The sequence below is a fragment of the Tachyglossus aculeatus genome, chromosome 2 (genome assembly GCF_015852505.1).
Source record: "Tachyglossus aculeatus isolate mTacAcu1 chromosome 2, mTacAcu1.pri, whole genome shotgun sequence".
NCBI classification, from domain to species: domain Eukaryota; kingdom Metazoa; phylum Chordata; class Mammalia; order Monotremata; family Tachyglossidae; genus Tachyglossus; species Tachyglossus aculeatus.
This window is the reverse complement of record NC_052067.1, coordinates 159,287,776-159,313,532: the sequence shown is the minus strand read 5'-3', so window position 1 is coordinate 159,313,532 and position 25,757 is coordinate 159,287,776. Positions and strand designations below refer to the sequence as shown.

General features: G+C 42.3%; 1 protein-coding gene across 1 annotated transcript in view; it reads right to left on the bottom strand.

Annotated features, from left to right (window-relative positions):
• SLC16A7 (solute carrier family 16 member 7) overlaps positions 1 to 25,757 on the bottom strand; it is a 179,296-nt gene that overhangs the window by 12,815 nt on the left and 140,724 nt on the right. The window contains exon 3 of the mRNA XM_038740892.1: positions 2,096 to 2,239. Coding sequence (XP_038596820.1) covers positions 2,096 to 2,239 — 144 coding nt within the window. The remainder of the gene's footprint in view (positions 1 to 2,095; positions 2,240 to 25,757) is intronic.

Sequence of the window (25,757 nt, the reverse complement as noted above, 5' to 3'; positions counted from 1 at the left end):
GAGCCGGGATCAGAGCATATGATCTCTACCTCCCGAGCCCGGGCTCTTTCCACTAAGCCACGCTGCTTCTCTCTGAACACAATAAGTGCTCAATAAATACAACTGACTGACTTTAGAAGTGCATCCATGCAAGGCATCAATCAATCCTTTGGTAGGTGCTCAATAATTACTACTGAGGGCAAACGAGTACTACTGAGTACTTAGAAGAGTACAAAAGAATTAGAAGATATGATCCCCACCCACAAGGAGTTTACAGTCTGGTGGGCACCGTCAGGATAAGGACAAAGCGATCAACTGTCATCCAACGTCCTTGGTAAGCCCAATCAATCAATCAATCAGTAAGTCCAATGGAGAAGCAACGTGGCTTAGTGGGAAGAGCACGGGCTTGGGAGTCAGATCAATCAATCAATCATATTTATTGAGCGCTTACTGTGTGCAGAGCACTGTACTAAGCACTTGGGAAGTACAAGCTGGAAACATAGAGAGACAGTCCCTACCCAACAGTGGGCTCACAGTCTTAAGGGGGAGACAGAGAACAAAACCAAACACACTAACAAAATAAAATAAATAGAATAGATATGTACAAGTAAAATAAATCAATAAATAGAGTGATAAATATGTACAAGCATATATACAGATGATGTGGGTTCTAATCCTGGCACCTCCAATTGTCTGCTGTGTGACCCTAGGCAAGCCACTTAACTTCTCTGTGCCTCTGTTACCTCATCTGTAAAATGAGGATTAAGACTATGAGCTCCACGAAGGATACCTTGTATCCTTCCTCTTTAAGTGCCTCTCTGTGTCCTCTTTTGAGGCCGGAGACAGGATCTCTGCTCTGACAATTAAGCTTTGTACTCTGTCTCCTGAGGGCTCAGCATCACAGCCCCATTCCTGGGAGCTGGTCAGTGGTTAAATAATTAATGAATCGATAATAGTATCTGTTAAGCGCTTACTATGTGTCACGCACTGTTCTAAACGCTGGGGTAGACACAAGGTTGGACACAGTCCCTGTCCCACATGGGGCTCACAATCTTCATCCCCATTTTACAGATGAGGGAACTGAAGCCACAGAACCTGTATATATGTTTGTACAGATTTATTACTCTATTTATTTTACTTGTATATATTTACTATTCTATTCATTTTGTTAATGATGTGCATCTAGCTTTATTTCTATTTATTCTGATGACTTGACACCTGTCCACATGTTTTGTTTTGTTGTCTGTCTCCCCCTTCTAGAATGTGAGCCCGTTGTTGGGTTGGGACCTTCTCTATATGTTGCCGACTTGTACTTCCCAAGCGCTTAGTACTGTGCTCTGCACACAGTAAGCACTCAATAAATACAACTGAATGAATGAATCTACCCCAGGGCTTAGAACAGTGCTTGGAATATAGTAAGTATTTAACAAATATCATCATCAATCAATCACTCATTCAATCATTCATTCATTCATTCAATCATATTTATTGAGTGCTTACTGTGCGCAGAGCACTGTACTAAGCGCTTGGGAAGTACAAATCGGCAACATATAGAGACAGTCCCTACCCAACAGTGGGCTCACAGTCTACAAAGGGGAGACAGACAACAAAACAAAACAAGTAAACAGGTGTCAATAACATCAGAAGCGCTTAAGTGCTTAGTATAGTGCTCTGCACACAGTAAGCACTCAATAAATACGATTGATTGATCAGAATAAATAAATTATAGCTACATACACATCATTAATAAAATAAATGGAGTACTAAATATGTACAAATATACACAAGTGCTGTGGGGAGGGGACGGGCGATGGGGAGGGGAGGAGGAGGAGGATAGGAAAAATGAATAAATCACATTTATTGAGTGCTTACTGTAAGCAGAGCTCTGTACTAAGCCCTTAGCCTATTCTATCTCTACTTCACCTGGGCTTCGGGCTGGTAGAAGGAAAGTCAGAGAGGGAATTATAATTGGTCACTGTGACCTTCCTTAATGTGAAGATTTTTATTTTCTGCTTCAAGACCAGGAAAAAAAGCCCTCCTTAGGCTAAAGAGACAAATGCTGTTTAGTGGCTCCATGGTCATCTATTTGATTCTGAATGCTTGGGAACACACTTACCGCCGATAACTCCCACACATATGTACAGTTCAATGACGCTATTGCAGAACGAGGAGGCGATCATTCCCATGGAGCACAATATACCTCCTGCAATCATCACTGGACGGCTGCCAAATTTGTTCACCAAAATGCTGCTTATAGGACCTGAGGCACAAAAAAGATAAATAAAAAGATTCTCATTGAGTACTTTAGAAAGAGTCCCATGTCCAAACAACAATAAGACTTCTCTTGGTGCACAAGACGTTTCGCTAAAGATTTCTAAACGCCTCACAAACTATTGGATTCAGGAACCACCACAACTCAGTGAAGCATGTAGTGATTGCTTAAAAAAACAGTCCGATCATCTTGACATCATTTCTCGCAAATCTGGTTAGATGAATATTTTGATAGATGAGCTCCTGAAAATGTTAAAATGTTGTAGAAGGGGGTAGGCATAAATCGATAAATTTTCTTTCTGATTGAGTAATGAGAGAATGTCAGTTTGGAACTTTGGAATCCCGGGTTACAAAGACAAAAGGAAAGGATTCAAGTCAAAATATCTGGATCAATTCCCGTTTGATGTTTTCCAAATAATTTTGGCAATGTACCAATCTCACTGAACTGCTGCTATCTATGACTGGAAAAAACAAACAGAAAAAAGTCAAACAAAAAAACAACTGACCATGTATTCTTTTGAAAAAGATTTCTAGGCACAGGTTTATACAAAATTTTAGAGACCTTTTGTACCAAGGGTACCATAAAAGCAACCAAAATTATTGATATTACCTTTTGAATACGGTATAAAACTTAGGTCATAACCTTTAATGGGCCTTAAAAAGACCTCATGGCATCCTTTTCAAGAGTTGGGATAGTGATAACTAAGAATTTATGAGTCGATCATCTCCCAAACACAGTATGAACCTTTGCTCCAAACAGAAAACAAAATTAAATTAAACCGGTTTCATGCCCGGAAGATCAAGCAAACATAGCAAGGAAAAATGAAATGTAGTGCTGAGAAGAAAGTATGGAAATGATCAAATTGTAACGATGATACTATTTATCAAAAGTTCACTAAGGGCTAAGCAGTGTGCTAAGCAGCAGATTAATCAATTGATTACTCAATGAAATTTATTGAGCAGCTAGAACGTGCAGAACATTGTTCTAAGTGATCGGGAGAGTACAATATGATAATTCAATCAATTAATCAATGGTATATACTGTTTCTAGACTGTGAGCCCACTGTTGGGTAGGGACCGTCTCTATAGGTTGCCAACTTGGACTTCCCAAGCGCTTAGTACAGTGCTCTGCACACAGTAAGCGCTCAATAAATACGATTGAATGAATGAATACTTCCTGTGTGAAGAGCACTAAACTGAGTGCTTGAAAGAGTAGCAATAATAATAATAATAATAACAATGACGGCATTTATTAAGTGCTTACTATGTGCAAAGCACTGTTCTAAGCACTGGGAAGGTTACAAGGTGATCACGTTGTCCCACAGGGGGCTCACAGTCAATCCCCATTTTACAGATGAGGTAACTGAGGCGCAGAGAAGTGAAGTGACTTGCCCAAAGTCACACAGCTTGACAATTGGCAGAGCAGGGATTTGAACCCATGATCACTGACTCCAAAGCCCGGGCTCTTTCCACTGAGCCACGATGGATGTGGTTTTGTGGTTACAGCATGACTGAGAATTAGAAGTTAAGAAGTTAGGTAAATTCATCTCTCTGATCTCCCATCCTCGTGTCTCTCTCCACTTCAATCCATACTTCATGCTGCTGCCCGGATTATCTTTGTCCAGAAACGCTCTGGACATATTACTCCCCTCCTCAAAAACCTCCAATGGCTACCGATCAATCTGCGCATCAAGCAGAAACTCCTCACCCTGGGCTTCAAGGCTGTCCATCACCTCGCCCCCTCCTACCTCACCTCCCTTCTCTCCTTCTACTGCCCAGCCCGCACCCTCCGCTCCTCCACCACTAATCTCCTCACTGTACCTCGCCTGTCCCGCCATCGACCCCCGGCCCACGTCATCCCCCGGGCCTGGAATGCCCTCCCTCTGCCCATCCGCCAAGCTAGCTCTCTTCCTCCCTTCAAGGCCCTGCTGAGAGCTCACCTCCTCCAGGAGGCCTTCCCAGACTGAGCCCCTTCTTTCCTCTCCCCTCGTCCCCCTCTCCATCCCCCCGTCTTACCTCCTTCCCTTCCCCACAGCACCTGTATATATGTATATATGGTTGTACATATTTATTACTCTATTTATTTATTTATTTATTTATTTTACTTGTACATTTCTATCCTACTTATTTTATTTTGTTGGTATGTTTGGTTCTGTTCTCTGTCTCCCCCCTTTTAGACTGTGAGCCCACTGTTGGGTAGGGACTGTCTCTATGTGATGCCAATTTGTACTTCCCAAGCGCTTAGTACAGTGCTCTGCACATAGTAAGCGCTCAATAAATACGATTGATTGATTGATTGATTGATTAGTATGAGTAGCTAGTATTTTGTTAGAATTTTTTTAAGAAACATACAGTCAACACAACATAGTCAAGTTGTTGCCAACTTGTACTTCCCAAGTGCTTAGTTCAGTGCTTCGCACACAGTAAGCGCTCAATAAATACGATTGAATATGCGATTGAATGAATGAATGAGTCAGAAGGATCTGGGTTCGAATCCCACTATGTCGCTTATCGGCTGTGTGACCTGTGGTGCTGGGGAGAGTCAAAGGACTTTAGGGGAATAGACCTGAACTCAGGAGGACATAGACAGGGAAGGGCTTAGTTTGGAAGTCCTCTTGCCGGAGATATGATTTTTTCCCATTAAAGTCTGTGGAGAGGTGGATATAAAGCGGGAGGGAGCACCAGGCCAGAAGGAAGACCTGGGCAAAGGGTTGACAGTGAGTATTGTAGTGAGTTTGCTGGTATTATAGGAGCAAAGTGTGCATGATAGCTTAATACAGTGCAAGCGCTTAGTACAGTGCTCTGGACACGGTAAGTGCTCAATAAATATGATTAAATGAATGAATGAGTGAATGATGGGTTGAAATAGTAGATCTACAAATATGGCTCTGGCCATTTTGTGAACACAATTTTAAAACTCAGCTTTCTATCTTTAATCCAAAGTATCATTCAAGATACCGAGTCTTGGGACTCAGGCCCCAACGATAAGAATATAATAATAATAATCAGAAAAATAATGGCATTTATTAAGCGCTGCTATGTGCACAGCACTGTTCTAAGCACTGGGGAGGTTACAAGGTGATCAGGTTGTCCCATGGGGGTGCTCACAGTCTTCATCCCCATTTTACAGATGAGGGAACTGAGGCACAGAGAAGCAGCTTAGCTCAGTGGAAAGAACCCGGCCTTTGGAGTCATAGGTCAAGGGTTCAAATCCCAGCTCTGCCAATTGTCAGCTGTGGGACTCTGGGCAAGTCACTTAACTTCTCTGTGCCTCAGTTATCTAATCTGTCAAATGGGGATTAAGACTGTGAGCCCCCCCCGTGGGACAACGTGATCACTTTGTAACCTCCCCAGCGCTTAGAACAGTGCTTTGCACTGTGTAAGCACTTAATAAATGCCATCATTATTATTATTATTATTATTATTATTATTATTATTATTATTTACTGAGTAGTGAAGTGATTTGCCCAAAGTCACATAGCTGACAAGCGTTGGAGCTGGCATTTCATTCATTCATTCAATTGTATTTATTGAGCGCTTACTGTGTGCAGAGCACTGTACTAAGCGCTTGCGAAGTACAAGTTGGCAACAAATTTGAACCCATGACCTCTGACTCCAAAGCTTGGGTTCTTTCCACTGAGCAACATGGCTTCTGACTAACTGATATGAAAGCATGCATCTAAAAATTCTCTCAAAACCAGGAAATAGCAATGCATTTCTTAATTATTATTATCATTATTATTATTATTGTATTTGTTCAGCACTTACTATCTGCCAAGCACTGTTCTAAGCACTGGGGCAGATACAGGGTAATCAGGTCGTCCCAGGTGGGGCTCACGCTTTTAATCCCCATTTTACAGGTGAGGTAATATAGGCCCAGAGAAGTGAAGTGACTTGCCCAAGATCACACAGCAGATAAATGACGGGGCTGGGATTAGAACCCATGTCCTCAAACTCCCAAGCCCTTGCTCCTGCCACTAGGCCATGCTGCCTCTATGCTAAGTTTTGGCTAATTTTGATATTTGGGGGGTTATTTTGTTAACAAGTTCTTAGTATCTGACATTCCACGTTTTCATATCTTCCATTGCAGAATGAGACTCTCACTATCTTCTCTATCTTCTAAATGATCATTTTTTTCATGATCCATAAATTTCTCAGCTTTTAATAATAATAAAATAATAATGGCATTTGTTAAGCGCTTACTATGTGCAAAGCACTGTTCTAAGTGCTGGGGGGATACAATGCGATCAGGTTGTCCCGCATGGGGCTCACAGCCTTCATCCCCATTTTACAGATGAGGGAACTGAGGCTCCGAGAAGTTAAGTGACTTGCCCAAGGTCACACAGCAGACATGTGGCAGACTGAAGGACAATAAAAATGTGCATTGACTTTGTGTGTTTTTTTAAAAAAACAATTCTAATAAAATACTAGCTACTCATACCAATGAAAATGAATTTATCTAACTTCTTAATTTAGCTCTTTAAAGTACAGATGAATCTGATACCATGCTAAACTGCACCTTTAGTCTATCAATTAATAGTATTCATTGGACATAAATAGAATACAGAGTACTTGGGTGAATGTGACAGAATTAGTAGACATGAACTAAGGGGCTTACAATATTTAAATTTATTTAGTACTTTCCAACTGCATTCATTCATTCAGCCGTATTTATTGAGCGCTTACTGTGTGCACAGCACTGTACTAAGCGCTTGGGAAGTACAAGTTGGCAACATATAGAGACGGTCCCTATCCAACAGCGGGCTCACAGTCTAGAAGGGGGAGACAGACAACAAAACAAAGCATATAAACCAAATAAAACAAATAGAATACATATGTACAAGTAAAATAAATAGAGTAATAAATATGTACAAACATATATACATATATATGGGTGCTGTGCGGAGGGGAAGGAGGTAAGGCGGAGGGGATGGGAAGGGGGAAGAGGGGGAGAGGAAGGAGGGGGCTCAGTGTGGGAAGGCCTCCTGGAGGAGGTGAGCTCTCAGTAGGGCTTTGAAGCCCGTCCCGGCGGCCCACTTGGATTCATTCATTCATTCAATCGTATTTATTGAGCGCTTACTGTGTGCAGAGCACTGTACTAAGCGCTTGGGAAGTACAAGTTGGCAACATATAGAGACAGTCCCTACCCAACAACGGGCTCACAGACAGAAGCGGGAGACAGACAACAAAACAAAACATGTGGACAGGTGTCCAGTCATCAGAACAAATAGAATTAAATATGTTCAATACTCATATAGAGGTCCCCGATGATTCTTCCACAGTCCACCTCCTCTCACTCCTTTACTCCACCCCACCTCACACGCTCAATAACCTGAGCACACACTTGATCTTATAATCTCTGATAACTGATCAATCTCTACACTCACCAATTCTGAAATTCCTCTCTCTGACCACAAACTCCTCTCCCGCTCTCTTTCCCCTACAACGAGCCCCCCACAGAGCCCTCCATTCTTTTGACCCCCTCCAGTATTCTAGGGACATCCTACCCCATTCGGTCTCCATACCTGTATTTCTGTCTCCTGACACACTGACTCTGTTGTATTGCACTTTCCCAAGCACTTAGTACAGTGCTCTGCCCATAATAAGCACTGAAAAAATACCATTGATTGATTTATTGATTACTCACAAGGAGCTTACACTCTCATAAGAGAAACAAACAGAAAAATGCTTCCTGCTGCCAAAATGTTTTTTATACAAAGCAGATGAAGTTCTTTTGGAGGATCATGGGTTCATTCATTCATTCAGTCAATCGCATTTATTGAGCGCTTACTGTGTGCAGAGCACTATACTAAGCACTTGGGAAGTACAAGTTTGCAACAATGGGTTGATATTCTTTCATAAGAGAAACAAACATAAAAATGCTTCCTGCTCCCAAAATGTTTTTATACAAAGCAGATGAAGTTCTTTTGGAGGATCATGGGTTCATTCATTCATTCATTCAATCGTATTTATTGAGCGCTTACTGTGTGCAGAGCACTATACTAAGCACTTGGGAAGTACAAGTGTGCAACAATGGGTTGATATTCTTGAAAGCCAACACCACTTGTTGCAGTATCAAACACTATCGAAAGAGCAGAAATGTTTAATTTAAGGCTACAAATAGGCCTGGAACCCTAACCTATCTGTTTTTATGGTAGTGGAACAAAAGCTTACAACTCTTGAATAAATTCTGTGAGTGGTTCAGTCTCTCCTTGAACTTTACAACCCTATAAAGTTTTTAATGTAAAATTAGGTTCCTGGACACCTCTTTTTCCCTTAATTATTACTTATGCATAATAAATAAGTGCAAAAATGATTTTCAATTAATAATTTCCCTTTGAAATAAGAACTAACCCAACGATAACATTCTGGGTAAACATATAAAATGTACAGTTGGTTACATTTCTGTAGGATTATAAACACTAGTATTTCCTGGAGATGTTTCAACATCTGAAAACATGATATAGAATATTCTCTACCCTGCAATAACCTCACAATCTGCGAAATTGTTAATTAAATGAAGAACAAGAGCCAAATTGGACTTTTTCCACTTCAGGCAGTTTAATTTATTTTGGTATTGTCTGTCAATGCTTTCAACTGACATGAATTATAATTTCATCTCATAGTCACACATTTCCCATATAATTCACTTGGGCTAAACTTCTTGAAAAATGGGAGAGTTTTCTCAAGGTTATATCATTTATAGAATTGAGTTAAATTTCATAGTCCTTATTCTCATGAGCGTCATTTCAGCCCAGGAAAAATTCTGAATCCAGTATTTTTACTTCCAATCATTATAAAAGAAGCAGAGAAACAGCGTGGCTCAGTGGAAAGAGCACGGGCTCTTGGAGTCAGAGGTCATGGATTCAAATCCCAGCACTGCCAATTGTCATCTGTGTGACTTTGGACAAGTCACTTCACTTCTCTGGGCCTCAGTTCCCTCATCTGCAAAATGGGGATTAAAACTGTGAGCCCGGGACAACCTGATCACCTTGTAACCTCCCCAGCACATAGAACAGTGCTTTGCACATAGTAAGCACTTAATAAATGCCATTATTATTATTATCATTATTATTAAAACAACATTCATTGACTTTGTCGTATCTGTGGTGTTGGACTACTACACACCTGTTTTATCCTGTCATTACTTCTTGAATACAAGTTGAAGATGCTTCATTTTATTCTGTCTTTTGCCTGTTAGAGCTTCCATCTCTGACCTAGCACATTTGCAGTCTTGAGGTGACTATTATCTGCTGTATCTTTCTTCAAACTCTCCAATTGATTCCTCTTTCTGTCTGCATCTAACCACTGCTAATGAACCTTCTCTCTTCATTCCTTTCTTCCCAAGCACTTAGTACAGTGATCTGCACACAGTAAGTGCTCAATAAATATGATTGAATGAATCTCACCATCAATTCCCACAATGAATCTCACCATAAATTCCCACCTCATGCTCTTTTTCACTCCTGGTTCCTCTGGACTGCCCTGTGGCCTCTGACACCTTGCTCTCATCCTTCCCCCTACTCACAATTCACAGAATTAACACCAGACCACAGCTCTACCCTTCTTCAAATTCCTCCTGAAAACCCACCTCCTCTAGGAAACCCACCTCCTCCATTAACATCTACCAACTACAGTGAACTTTTCTGTGCCTCAGTTTCCTCATCTGCTAAGTAGGGGTTAACCGCCTGTCCTCCTATCATATAGATGGGAGAACAGGGCCTGAGCCATGAGCAGAGCACACTGACATTAGAAAAAAACTCAACAAAATAGTCAGCTGAAATATCGTATGAAGATGTGGAAAATGTGTTTTGAAAGAGTTTAGAATATGCCATGCTCCCAGGGTATTTTAACATTATTTTAGGAGAGAAAAAGTGACCAAAAATGCTTCTTTCACAACTTTCAAAAGCTCAGTGAATTGCATGAAAGATTTAAGGGGTTTCTTTTGCTGGGATTTGTACCCCTCAAATACAGTATTTCAAACAAACAAACAGAGGGACTCTAAAAAAATCCTCAGTGGAACTCACCTGGAAAGAATAAGGTCAATTATATACCGATAAACCCGAAAAATATCTTTCAATCTCTCCATACTAGGTAAAGTATGGAAAGAAGCACATGGGTAGAGAAGTAGTGTGGTTCAGTGGAAAGAGCCCGGGCTTTGGAGTCAGAGGTCATGGGTTCAAATCCTGGCTCTGCCAATTGTCAGCTGTGTGACTTTGGGCAAGTCACTTCACTTCTCTGTGCCTCAGTTACCTCATCTGGAAAATGGGGATAATACTAATAATAATGGCATTTATTAAGCGCTTACTATGTGCAAAGCACTGTTCTAAGCACTGGGGAGGTTACAAGGTGATCAGGTTGTCCCACGGGGGGAATCACAGTTTTAATCCCCATTTTACAGATGAGGTAACTGAGGCCCAGAGAAGTGAAGTGACTTGCCCAAGGTCACACAGCTGACAACTGGCGGAGCCGGGATTTGAACCCCTGACCTCTGACTCCAAAGTCCCTGCTCTTTCCACTGAGCCACACTACTGTGAGCCCTCCATGGGACAACCTGATCACCTTGTAACCTCCCCAGCGCTTAGAACAGTGCTTTGCATGTAGTAAGTGCTTAATAAATGCCATTATTATTATTATTATTATTATTATTATTATTATTATTATTATTATTATTATTATTAAAACCACTGGTGATGGCATCTGAGGTTAGAAAATGTCACTGGTCAAGAAACCGAGGACAAAAACCACAAAAGCTAAAACAGAAGTTCAAGTTAATGTGGAAGCATTTGCAGAGAAATTACGTGCATTACATGTCAGCTTTAACCTTGCCAGGGAAGTGGACAAAGATTAGGATATAGTCCTCATACAAATATCCTGGTCAGCGAATAAGTCAAAGCAAACACTGTGCCAAGAAAAAAATGAAGGGCCAGAGAAGGGATCCTGGAAATGCTAAGGACACAGGTGAAAGACAATCCAAAGAAAACTTAACAAGCTAGCTAGGAGGCTTTGCAAGGACAGTCTGAGAGAAGCAGCATGGTGTTAATAATAATGGTGGCATTGTGCAACTAGTTTAACTTCTTTTTATTCTGATGATTTGACACCCGTCCACATGTTTTGTTTTGTTGTCTGTCTCCCCCTTCTAGACTGTGAGCCCGTTGATGGGTAGGGACTGTCTCTATATGTTGCCAACTTGTACTTCCCAAGCGCTTAGTACAGTGCTCTGTACACAGTAAGCGCTCAATAAATATGATTGAATGAATGAATCATCATCATCAGTCGTATTTATTGAGTGCTTACTGTGTGCAGAGCACTGTACTAAGCGCTTGGGAAGGACAATTTGGCAACATATAGAGACAGTCCCTACCCAATAGTGGGCTCACTAGTGTTTACATGTGCCCAGTACTGTTCTAAGAGCTGGGGTAGATACAGAGTAATCAGTTGACCCCCTTGGGGCTCAAAGTTTTAGTCCCGTTTTACAGATGAGGTAACTGAGGTACACAGAAGTGAAGTGACTTGCCCAAGGTCACACAGCAGACAAGTGGTGGAGCCGGGATTAGAACAAACGTCCTCTGAATCCCAAGCCTGTGCTGTTGCCACTATGCCACACTGCTTCCCGGGGGGCAAGGGGCGACCCGGCACAGCCAGGCCTGGAGCCTGCTGGACGGCCAGCGGACGGACGCACGCAAAGTCATTCATTCACTCCATCCATTCATTCATTCATTCATTACCTTCATTCATTCACTCCCTTCATTCATTCACTCACTCCCTTCATTCACTCACTCACTCCCTTCATTCATTCATTCACTCCCTTCATTCATTCATTTATTCCCTTCATTCATTCACTAACTCCCTTCATTCATTCATTCACTTTATTCATTCATTCACTCCCTTCATTCATTCATTCACTCCATTCACTCATTCTCCTCATCCCCCTCTCCATCCCCCTCATCTTACCTCCTTCCCTTCCCCACAGCACCTGTATATATGTATAGATGTTTGTCCAAATTTATTACTCTATTTATGTATTTTACTTGTACCTATCTATTCTATCTATTTTATTTTGTTAATATGTTTGGTTTTGTTCTCTGTCTCCCTCTTCTAGACTGTGAGCCCACTGTTGGGTAGGGACCGTCTCTATATGTTGCCAACTTGTACTTCCCAAGCGCTTAGTACAGTGCTCTGCACACAGTAAGTGCTCAATAAATACGATTGATTGATTGATTGATTCTGTTTAGGATAGAGCACGGGCCTGGGACTCAAGAGAAGGTAGGTTCTAATTTTGGCTCTTTCAACTTGTCCGTGTGTTCCTCTGGGCAACTCGCTTCCCTTCTCACCACCTCAGAAACTTCATCTAGAAAATGGGGATTGCGCCTGTGAGCCCCACGTGGGACAGGGACTGTGTCCAACCCCATTTGCTTGTTCCACTCCAGAGCTTAGTACAGAGCCTGGCACGTAGTAACAAAAATGACAATTATCATCATCATCATCATCATTAAGAAGTTTGTTGGGAGGGCAGCCGGAGAAAGAAGGGAGAGCTTGGAGGCACTGAAAGCAATGTCAAGTTGAGACAGAACCAGGACCACTAAAATACGAAAATGGAGAAGGGACGATCAACGTGGATGATACATAGTCCAACTTCTACAATGGTGTCAACTTATTCGTGGTCAAAAGAGAGAGTGTTCACTCATTTATTCAGCAAAGCACTGTACTAAGCGCGGGGGTAGATACAGGGTCCCACGTGGGGCTCACACTTTTAATCCCCATTTTACGGATGAGATAACTGAGGAACAGAAAAGTTAAGTGACTTGCCCAGGGTCACACGGCAGACAAGTGGCAGAGCCTCGCCAGCACTGTTGTACTGTACGCTCCCAACCGCTTAGTACAGTGCTCTGCAGCACATATTATGAGCTCAGTAAATACCATTGATGATGATGATTGATGATAGTTCAGCCAACGGAGAACCTGGAACTGGCTCTGGAGATAATGACCGTGCCACTTACATTATGAAATGGGGAAATGTCCAAACAAGGATAGTCTATTGTCAGAATATCTCAAAGCAGAAGGTATATTGGTATTTGCAGTTAACAGCTCGGTAAAGGGACAGGATACACATTTGGGGTCTTACAAATTAATGTGTTAGGGCTGATGATTAGGTTTTATTAAAATTGTACCTTTATACTTATGATTCTCATTAAAAAGCACCTCCATGGCTTGTCAACTCCTTTATGGTGTTGACAAATATTGCACTAGGAGGCTAAGGGGAGCTTCAGTGCTTTAGCTGTCTCTTAGCATGCTGACCCAGGTTAAGAAATATCACGAAAATGTGCTAAATCAGTTTAAATCAATGGGTCAGAATTTGGATGGATGGTATTCTATTTTGGCAGTGAATACTTTAATCAAAATTATGCATAAATATATACATAGATATTTAAATTCTGCTGCTTTCCCCTACCCAGAATGTACTTCAGTGTCATTCATTCATTCATTCAATCGTATTTATTGAGCGCTTACTGTGTGCGGAGCACTGGACTAAGCGCTTGGGAAGTACAAGTTGGCAACATATAGAGATGGTCCCTACCCAACAGTGGGCTCACAGTCTAGAAGGGGCTCACAGTCTCCCTTGACTAAATTATAAGCTCCTTGAGGGCAGGGATCATGTCTACCTACCCTATTATATTCTCCCAGGCACTTAGTAGAGTTCTCTGTACAGAAAAGGATCGATAAAGATCCTTTTAAACTCAGGAGAATTTGACCTGATTTATTTTGGAAAATGATGTAAGGTACAGCAATCTGGCTTAAACAGGCAAAGCCCTAAAATGCAGAGCCTACATTTACAGTGTACACAAGGAGATCCTTCTGCAGAACAAAGACCCAAGCCAATAATGTTGAAAGGGGAAGGAGAGTATGACGTCTTTAAAACTAGTTTCCACTACCTCTCCTCTCACAAATTCAGAGAGTTTTCATCAAGGTCACCCAAAACCACGTGACGTCTTTCTTTGAGATTTTTGCCAGCAGGAACTAGGTATTTTCCAGTCAGGCCACTTATCACATCCACCCCAGCTAATGGAAAATGCCAAGAATACAGCCTCACTACTACAAGAATCCAAAATTGGGGGCCATATCATCCAAATCAGAAATTGCTCATGTTACTTTCAGTCCAGCAAGTCAGATGCCATGGGAGAAGCGGCCACCTATCTGCTTCCAACATCATCTGCAAATCTCAAATGAAACACTCGACAAACAGCTTAGCCTACTAAGAAGCAGCATGGCCTAGGGGCTCGAGCAGTGGCCTGGGAGTGAGAAGGACCTGGGTTCTAATCCTGGCTCTGCCACTTATTCATTCACTAAATCACATTTATTATAATAATAATAATAATGATGGTATTTGTTAAGCACGTACTTTGTGCAAAGCACTGTTCTAAGCACCGGAGAGGTTACAATGTGATCAGGTTGTCCCACGGGGGGCTCACAGTTTTAATCTCCATTTTACAGATGAGGGAACTGAGGCCCAGAGAAGTTAAGTGACTTCCCCAAGTCACGCAGCTGACAGTTGGCAGAGCCGGGATTTGAACCCATGACCTCTGACTCCAAAGCCCGGGCTCTTTCCAATAAGCCATGCTGCTTGAGCGCTTACTGTGTGCACAGTACTGTACTAAGCACTTGGAAAGTACAATTCAGCAAGAGACAATCCCTATCCAACAATAGGCTCACAGTCTAGAAGAATAATAATGATGGCATTTTTAAGTGCCTATTTTGTGCCAAGCACTGTTCATTCATTCATTCAATCGTATTTATTGAGCGCTTACTATGTGCAGAGCACTGTACTAAGCACTTGGAAAGTACAAGTTGGCAACATAGAGAGGCGCTCCCTACCCAACAGCAGGCTCACAGTCTAGAAGGGGGAGACAGACAACAAAACAAAACACATCAACAAAATAAAATAAATAGAATAAATATGTACAAATAAAATAGAGTAATAAATACGTACAAACATATATACATATATACAGGTTCTAAGCTTAATAAATGCTATCATAATTATTTTTACTATTATCTTGTATTCACCCCAGCACGTAGTACACTGTTCTCAGTGCTGGGATAAAATATAAGGTAATCAGGTTGCCCCACATGGGGCTCACAGTCTCGGTCCCCATTGTACAGGTGAGGTAACTGAGGCACAGAGAAGTTAAGTGGCTTGCCCAAGGTCATACGGCAGATAAGTGGCAGAGTTGGGATTAGAACCCATGTCCTCTGACTCCAAAACCCGTGCTCTTTCCACTCCACCACACTGCTTCTCATGAATTGTGTCCACTCTGATCATCTTGTGAGAAGCAGCGTGGCTCACTGGAAACAGCCCGGGCTTCGGAGTCAGAGGTCATGGGTTCAAATCCCAGCTCTGCCAACTGTCAGCTGTGTGACTTTGGGCAAGTCACTTAACTTCTCTGAGCCTCAGTTACCTCATCTGTAAAATGGGGATTGACTGTGAGCCCCCCCCCCCGTGGGGCAACCTGATCACCTTGTAACCTCCCCGGCACTTAGAACAGTGATTTGCACATAGTAAGTGCTTAATAAATGCTATCATAATTATTATTATTATTATTATTATCTTATATTCACCCGAGCACTTAGTACAGTGCCTGGCACATAGTAGGTGCTTATCAAATACTATAAAAAAATGAGAGCTGAGGTGGCCAGAGGAGTTTGGGGTGAGAGGTCGTCCTGCACGTTGATCTCCCAGGCCTGAATTATTATCCCAGAGGTGGTGGATGAGAGCACAGTTACTTCATTCACTCATTAATTCAATCGTATTTATTGAGCGCTTACTGTGTGCAGAGCACTGTACTAAGTGCTTGGGAAGTACAAGCTGGCAACATATAGAGACGGTCCCTGCCCAACAGCGGGCTCACACTCAACAGGGTAAATCAGCACATTAGCAGCAGAAATATCTAGTATGTCATTCAGCTACACAAATAGATGTTTTATCCACATAAAAAGGCCAAACATATTTTATATATAGATACATATGTGAGAAGTAGTGTTATGTAGTGGATAGAGCATGGGCTCGGGAATCAGAAGGACCTGGGTTCGAAACCTTACTCCAACATTTGTCTGGTGTGTGACCTTGGGCAAGCCACTTGACTTCTCTGTGCTTCTGTTACCTCATCTGTAAAATGGGAATTGGGACTGTAAACCCCATGTGGGACAGGGACTGTGTCCAACCTAATTTGCTTGTATCCACCCCAGCGCTTAGTATAATGCCAGGCACATAATAAGCATTTAACATATACCATACACATGCATGCATGTATATGATATCACGGCAGCAAATTACACCTAGAAGGGAAATATCTACACAAACCATCAAATTAAAGATTCATGCTCTCCTTGGAGAAATGTTTTACCAAAATCTATAGCATTATCGGTAGAAATTTGAAAAGTTCAGAACCAGAGGTGCTCTGAGAAAACCTCAAATTCTACAAATGAATTCTCTAAATTATTTTCCCAGTTAATTGGCATCACTTCAAATCTCTGAATTTATATCCAAGGTGAACACAGAACTTTTTTTTTCCAGTGTATAAAATTAAAAACAGAGTAAAACCTTGAGTCACTTTAGGTTGCCGCAAATTCTAATTTAATGGTACACTCTCTCTGCGATGTCAATTTTGGAGGCTAGAGGATGTTTGAAGATATACCTTTAAGGCGATAGCCATTCCAGATACACAGAGCAATTTCTTAGGAACAAAGAAAGCTCCACAACTCACCTCTGTGGTCAAAGTCAATAAGAAAATAGAGCAAATCCGGAGGAATGCAATACTGAAGTCAAATGATACAGTCTAGTCAGAGAGATGTTATTTAAGTTAAAGAACAAGCAAATTCAGCAGAATATTAAGAGCAGGATAACAAGGGGTCCAGACAGAGATGACCTTTAAATATCACTAGCACAGAAATATTTTAATAATAATAATAATGATGGCATTTGTTAAGCACTTACTATGTGCGAAACACTGTTCTAAGCGCTGGGGGGAATACAAGGTGATCAGGTTGTCCCATGTGAGGCTCACAGTTTTAATCCCCATTTTACAGATCATCATCGTCAATCATCAATTGTATTTATTGAGCGCTTACTATGTGCAGAGCACTGTACTAAGCGCTTGGGAAGTACAAATTGGCAACATATAGAGACAGTCTCTACCCAACAGTGGGCTCACAGTCTAAAAGGGGGAGACAGAGAACAAAACCAAACATACTAACAAAATAAAATAAATAGGATAGATATGTACAAGTAAAATAAATAAATAAATAAATAAATAGAGTAATATGTACAAGCATATATACATATATACAGGTGCTGTGGGGAAGGGAAGGAGGTAAGATGGGGGGGATGGAGAGGGGGACGAGGGGGAGAGGAAGGAAGGGGCTCAGTCTGGGAAGGCCTCCTGGAGGAGGTGAGCTCTCAGTAGGGCCTTGAAGGGAGGAAGAGAACGAGCTTGGCGGATGGGCAGAGGGAGGGCATTCCAGGCCCGGGGGAGGACGTGGGCCGGGGGTCGATGGCGGGACAGGCGAGAACGAGGCCTAACGGTGAGGAGATTGGCGGCAGAGGAGCGGAGGGTGCGGGCTGGGCTGGAGAAGGAGAGAAGGGAGGTGAGGTAGGAGGGGGCGAGGGGATGGACAGCCTTGAAGCCCAGGGTGAGGAGTTTCTGCCTGATGCGCAGATTGATTGGTAGCCACTGGAGATTTTTGAGGAGGGAACTGAGGCTCAGAGAAGTTAAGTGACTTGCCCAAGGTCACACAGCTGACAAGTGGCGGAGTCAGGATTAGAACCCAGGATCTCTGACTCCAAATCCTGGGCTCTTTCCATTGAGCCATGCTGCTTCTCAATCAGATCTCTCTCAATTCCTTTAGTGACTTCAAACCTAGTGAATTTTAATGCTATTTGTCCCGTTTATTTGATCCCATCAAAATCAAGCGACATCAAGTAAACAACTTCGCATGATCAAGTTAATGTAGCAACTTGGCTTGAAGTGTACGTGAACATGAGTCACCAACGATCTCAAGTTCTGTAGAACAAATTACTTAGCATAGTTTGGGCAATGGAGCCCTCATGAATTTCCTTTTTACTAGTGGTTTTATTAAAAAAAAGAAAAGAAGTGTTATTTAGAGGTATCTTTATATCTATTGATCTCTATCTCTATCAATATTTATCTATTCTCTATCAATATAATAATAATGATAGCATTTATTAAGCGCTTACTATGTGCAAAGCACTGTTCTAAGAGCTGGGGAGGTTGCAAGGTGATCAGGTTATCCCTTGGGGGGCTCACAGTCTTCGTCCTCATTTTACAGATAAGGTAACTGAGGCCCAGAGAAGTGAAGTGACTTGCCCAAAGTCACACAGCTGACAATTGGCGGAGCCGGGATTTGAACCCATGACCTCTGACTACAAAGCCCATGCTCTTTCCATTGAGCCACGCTGCTTCTCTGCCATGCTGCTTCTCTAGCTAATAATAATAATGATAATCATGATATTTGTTAGGTGCTTACTGTGTGCCAGGTACTGTACTAAGTGCTGGGGTGGATACAGGTAAATCAGGTTGGACACAGCATGGCTCAGCGGAAAGAGCACAGGCTTTGGAGTCAGAGGTTGTGGGTTCAAATTCCGGCTCCACCAATTGTCAGCTGTGTGACTTTGGGCAAGTCACTTCACTTCTCTGTGCCTCAGTTTTACCTCATCTGTAAAATGGGAATTAAGACTGTGAGCCCCCCGTGGGACAACCTGATCATCTTGTAACCTTCCCAGAGCTTAGAACAGTGCTTTGCACATAGTAAGCGCTTAATAAATGCCATTATTATTATTATTTTCCACGTGAGGCTCGCAGTCTTGATTCTCATTTTACGGATGAGGTAACTGAGGCACAGATAAATGAAGTGATTGGCCACAGATAAGTGAAGTGATTTGCCCAAGGTCACAAAGCAAAGTGGCAGAATCGGGATTAGAACCCACGACCGTCAAATCCCAGGCCTATGCTCTATCCAGTACACCATCTATCTGTTTAGTTAGCTATCTTTCATCTATCTACCTTTCCACTCTCTAGCAAAACAAAGTCAAACGACTTATGAAAGAGACTTTTATAAATAGGTTCAGACTTAACAGAGTACATAGTTGATTATAGTGCTCCATTTTCCTCTGTGACATAGATTACCAGAAATAGAATCAGCACATGATGTAAGATTGGTACACTTTCTCTCCGGAATGTGAAAGCGGTTGAATCACCTACAAGGACAACTAAAACAGCAAACGTACCAGTTCATTCATTCATTCATCCATTTAATCGTATTTATTGAGCACTTACTGTGTGCGGAGCACTGTACTAAGCGCTTGGGAAGTACAAGTTGGCAACACATAGAGACGGTCCCTACCCAACAGTGGGCTCACAGTCCAATCACAATTGTAAAGTGAGGAGAATCATTTCTGGTTGCTTCTGAGAAAAGAAGGAGTAAATCTTGCTTATTTAGAATTTATGAGTAATAATAATGATAATGACGGCATTTGTTAAGCACTTACTATGTGCAAAGCACTGTTCTAAGAGCTGAGGAGGAGACAAGGTGATCAGGTTGTCCCAGGTGGAGCTCACCATCCTAATCACCATTTTACAGATGAGGTAACTGATGCACAGTGAAGTTAAGTGACTTGCCCAAAGTCACACAGTTTCTTGACTGTGAGCCCGTTGTTGGGTAGGGACCGTCTCTATATGTTGCCAACTTGTACTTCCCAAGTGCTTAGTACAGTGCTCTGCACACAGTAAGCGCTCAATAAATATGATTGAATGAATGAATGAATGAAGTGGCAGGGCCGAGACTTGAACCCAAGACCTAACTGACTCCCAAACCTGGGCTCTTTCCACTGAGCCACGCTGCTTCTCCCAAGAGTATTGTGTTCTTATTCCAAAGAGTCTTATATGTAATAATAATGGTATTTGTTCAGCACTTGCTCTGTGCAAAACACTGTTCTAAGCGCTGGGGAGGTTACAAGGTGATCAGGTTGTCCCGGGGGGGCTCACAGTTTCAATCCCCATTTTACAGATGACGTAACTGAGGCACAGAGAAGTTAAGTGACTTGCCCAAAGTCACACGGTTGACAATTGGCGGAGCTGGGATTTGAACACATGACCTCTGATTCCAAAGCCTGGGCTCTTTCCACTGAGCCACGCTGTTTCTTCATATATAATAATAATAATAATGTTGGTATTTGTTAAGCGCTTACTATGTGCAAAGCAGTGTTCTAAGCGCTGGGGTAGATACAAGGTAATCCGGTTGTCCCATGAGGGGCTCACAGTCTTCATCCCCATTTTACAGATGAGGGAACTGAGGCCCAGAGAAGTGAAGTGACTTGCCCAAAGTCACACAGCTGACAATTGGCGGAGCCGGGATTCGAACCCACGACCTCTGACTCCAAAGCCCGGGCTCTTTCCACTGAGCCACGCTGCAAGAACCTCCAGTGATTCCCCATCTACCTCCGCATCGAAAAGAACTCCTTGCCATCAGCTTTAAATAACAATAATGATAGTATTTGTTAAGCGCTTACTATGTGCAAAGCACTGTTTTAAGCGCTGGGGGGGGATACAAGGTGATCAGATTGTCCCACGTGGGGCTCACCATCATAATTCCCATTTGACAGATGAGGTAACTGAGGCACAGAGAAGTGAAGTGGCTTGCCCAAAGTCTTTAAAGTACTCTATCACCTCACCCCCTCCTATTTGTACCTCATTGCTTTCCTACTACCACCCAGCCGGCACACATCACTCCTCTAACACCAACACCGTCTCTATGTGTTGCCAACTTGTACTTCCCAAGCGCTTACTACAGTGCTCTGCACACAGTAAGTGCTCAATAAATACGATTGAATGAATGAATGAATATTGACTATCTCATCTCCGACCTTGTCCCCATTTTCTTCCGCTGGCCAGGAACTCCCTCGCCCCTCAGATAATAGGACAAACCACCCCTCTCCCCACCTTCACAGCCTTATTCAAATCATATCACCTCCCTCTCCTTCCCTTCTTTTTCACCTATGCATTTGGATCTGTACCCTTTAAGCACTTGCTAATAATAATATTATTATTATTAATAATAATAATAGTAATAATAATAATGGCATTTGTTAAGCGCTTACTATGTGCAAAGCACTGTTCTAAGCACTGGGGGGGTACAAGGTGCTCAGATTGTCCCACATGGTGCTCACAGTCTTAATCCCCATTTTACAGATGAGGTAACTGAGGCTCAGAGAAGTTAAGTGTCTTGCCCAAAGCCACACAGCAGACATGTAGCAGAGCCGGGATTCGAACCCATGACCTCTGACTCCCAAGCCCTGGCTCTTTCCACTGAGCCACGCTGCTTCTCAGTGTGGTAGTCACCCGACCCTGAGCCCCACAGTACTTGGGAGCCAGAGGTCAATCAATCAATCGTATTTATTGAGCGCTTACTGTGTGCAGAGCACTGTACTAAGCGCTTGGTTAGTCATGGGTTGGTCATGGGTTCTAATCCTGGCTCCGCCACTTGTCAGCTGTGTGACTTTGGGCAAGCCACTTAACTCCTCTGGGCCTCAGTTTTCTCATTTGTAAAATGGGGATTGAGACTGTGAGCCCCATGTGGAACAACCTGATTACCTTGTATCCCCCCCCAGTGTTTAGAACAGTGCTTGGCACATAGTAAGCGCTTAACAAATGCCATTATTATTATTATTATTATTATTACTTAAGTACATATCTGTAATTCATTTTAGTGTCTGTCTCCAACCTCTAAGTATAACTTAGAGCAGCAGCAGCATGGCATAGTGGATAGAGAACAGGCCTGGGACTCAGCAGGTCATGGGTTCTAATGCTGGCTCTGCCATTTGCCTGCTGTGCGACCTTGGGCAAGTCACTTCTTGTCTGGGCCTCAGTTACCTCATCTGTAAAATGGGGATTGAGACTGTGAGCCCCATGTGGGACGGGGACAGTGTCCAACCCAATCTGCCTATATCCTCCCCAGCACTGAATACAGTGCCTGGCACATAGTTAAGCACTTAACAAATACCGTAATCATTATTATTATTATAACTTGTGGGCAGGGAGTGTGTCTACCAACTTTGTTGTGTTACACTCTCCTTCTAATAATAATAACAATAATAATAATAATGGCATTTGTTAAGCACTTACTATGTGCAAAGCACTGTTCTAAGCGCTGGGGGGGATACAAGGTGATCAGGTTGTCCCACGTGGGGCTCACAATCTTAATCCCCGTTTTATAGATGAGGCTCAGAGAAGTTAAGTGACTTGCCCAAGGTCACACAGCAGACACGTGGCAGAGCTGGGATTCGAACCCATGACCTCTGACTCCAAAGCCCGTGCTCTTTCCACTGAGCCATGCTGCTTCCCCTGCTTCTGCTAGACTGATGAGCCCGTTGTTGGGTAGGGACCATCTGTATATGTTGCCAACTTGTACTTCGCTTAGTACAGTGCTCTGCACACAGTAAGCGCTCAATAAATACAATTGAATTGAATGAATGAATGAGTATTTAGTACAGTGCTCCGCACACAGTAAGCACTCAATGAATGTCTTTGATTGATAGATTCTGTGGCCTTTAAGGGAGTTGAACAGGTCTCAGATATTTTACCTGGACAATGGTAATTAATTCCCTGTCACAATTAAATTACGCATTCAGAAAAGACAGGCCTAATAAATTATCTCTAAAATTCAAAATTGGACTACATTAAAGGTAAAGGACCCTAAAGGTTTACTGTCTGATTGAACAAGTCCATTTAACAGACAGATAAACAAATATGCAGATTAGGTAGGTAACATAATTAATACTATCTTATCACTGCAATCAATCAATCAATCAATCGTATTTATTGAGCGCTTACTGTGTGCAGTGTTTTGCACTGCAAGTTTTGGGACAACATATAACCTGATTTCTTAAAATTTTAGCTGACTGAATTTGCTCCATGCTTGGTTCTGTGAGCCCCAAGTGGGACAGGGACTGATTACAATAAGCACTCAACAAATATTCTTATTTTTATTATCATCGATAATAAAATAATAATAATAATTGTGTTGTTGCTTGAAGTCACTGACTTGCTATGTCTCCCTGGAATATTCCCCCTCAAAACAACACTCCCAATCAGCTCAATATTCTTTCATATCTTAAAAGAATAACTTTCCCATCATTAAATAATCTCAGTGTTTGTTCCTTTCACTCTCCATCTAGACATTAATCACAAGCAAAACTTGGTGCAATTCCGCAACATCATAACTGGGATTGCTGCAAAAGTAAAAATATATATTTTTGACAAAACCTGATCTTGCCTCACTATCTGCTTCTTGACCTCTGAAAACTATTCTTCTCAAAGGGAAGTTGACGCAGTATTAAGTAATCCGAAATCCCAGAAAGATTCCATATCACTCCCCGGAGTCCCGTGTTAAGTTTCAACTTTGGTACCCACAAAATGATCTCACTAGGAATGATAATGATCAGAGTTTACTTGACTGTCCAACTTTTACTCAATAAACATTGCGAGGAGGTTTTGACCTTATGAACACCGGCTGAAGAATTTGGAGTACAAATTAGATGATGCTATTAACCAGTATTTACATACTTTAATCCTCTACCTATGAGAGTATTAGCGAGCAAGTAAGTGAGTGAGCCAGGCTTAAAGGAAAAAAAAAGAAACTAGAAGTCAGGAGACGTTGGTTCTAAACTTAGCTCTGCCACTGGGCTGTTGTGTCCCATTCATTCAATCGTATTTATTGAGCGCTTACCGTATGCAGAGCACTGTACTAAGGGCTTCCGTTTTTTAGAGTGTGAGCTCATTCAGAACAAGTCCTGCGGGCTGCCAGTCAACCTACGCATCAAGCAAAAACTCCTCATTCTCGGCTTCAAGGCTGTCCATCACCTCGCCCCCTCCTACCTCACCTCCCTTCTCTCCTTCTCCAGCCCAGCCCGCACCCTCCGCTCCTCTGCCGCCGCTAACCTCCTCAATGGACCTCATTCTCGCCTGTCCCACCGTCGACCCCCGGGCCCACGTCCTCCCCCTGGCCTGGAATGCCCTCCCTCCTCACATAATAATAATAATAATGATGGTATTTATTAAGCGCTTACTTCGCACATCCGCCATTATTTATTTATTTTACTTGTACCTATCTATTCTATTTATTTTATTTTGTTAGTATGTTTGGTTTTGTTCTCTGTCTCCCCCTTCTAGACTGTGAGCCCGCTGTTGTGTAGGGACTGTCTCTATGTGTTGCCAACTTGTACTTCCCGAGCGCTTAGTACGGTGCTCTGCACACAGTAAGCGCTCAATAAATACGATTGATTGATTGATCCGCCAAGCTAGCTCTCTTCCTCCCTTCAAAGCCCTACTGAGAGCTCACCTCCTCCAGGAGGCCTTCCCACACTGAGCCTCCTTTTTCCTCTCCTCCTCCCCATCCCCCCCGCCCTACCTCCTTCCCCTCCCCACAGCACCTGTATATATATTTATACGGATGTGTTACTCTATTTATTTTACTTGTACATATTTACTATTCTATTTATTTCGTTAATGATGTGCATCTAGCTTCATTTCTATTTATTCTGATAACTTGACACCTGTCCACATGTTTTGTTTTGTCGTCTGTCTCCCCCTTCTAGACTGTGAGCCTGTTATTGGGTAGGGTCCGTCTCTATGTGTTGCCGACTTGTACTTCCCAAGCGCTTAGTACAGTGCTATGCACACAGTAAGTGCTCAATAAATGCAATTGAGTGAATGAATGAATGAATTTGATTATCTTGCATCTATCTCTGGACTTTTATTTAAGCTTTTGGGTTTTTTTAGTGTTGTTTTTTAGGCTCTTACTATATGTCAAGGGCTATTCTAAGTGCTGGGGAAGATGCAAGCTAATCATGTCAGACATAATCCATGTCCCCCATAGGACTCACTGTCTTAATCTCCATTTCACCAATGAGGTAACAGAGGCACAGAGCAGTTAGATGACTGCCCAGGGTCACACGGCAGATAAGTGGCAGAGCCAGAATTAGAACCCAGATCTGTGCTCCTTCCACTAGGACATGCTGCTTCTCTTCATCAAAACCTAATAAATAGTATAAACAAAACATTTGGTATTGTTAATGTTTACATCTACACCATGAGGAACGAAGCACCAATTTTTGTTCCACCCACGTCCACACGCAACCGACAGAGACTCACACCTCAGTAACATTATCTTGAAATACAAAATATTCCTCTGCTTATATCTCCCCATCCTGGCATTTGAATAAATCTGTATTATTTATTAAGCACTGTAGAAAGCACTGAACCAAGCACTTGAGAGAGGACTCTTACCCCTCTAGACTGTAAGCTCATTGTGGGCAGGGATCATGTCTACCAACTCTGTTATACTGTATTCATTCATTCATTCGATCATATTAATTGACTGCTTACTGTGTGCAGAGCACTGTACTAAGCACTTGGGAGAGTACAATACAACAATAT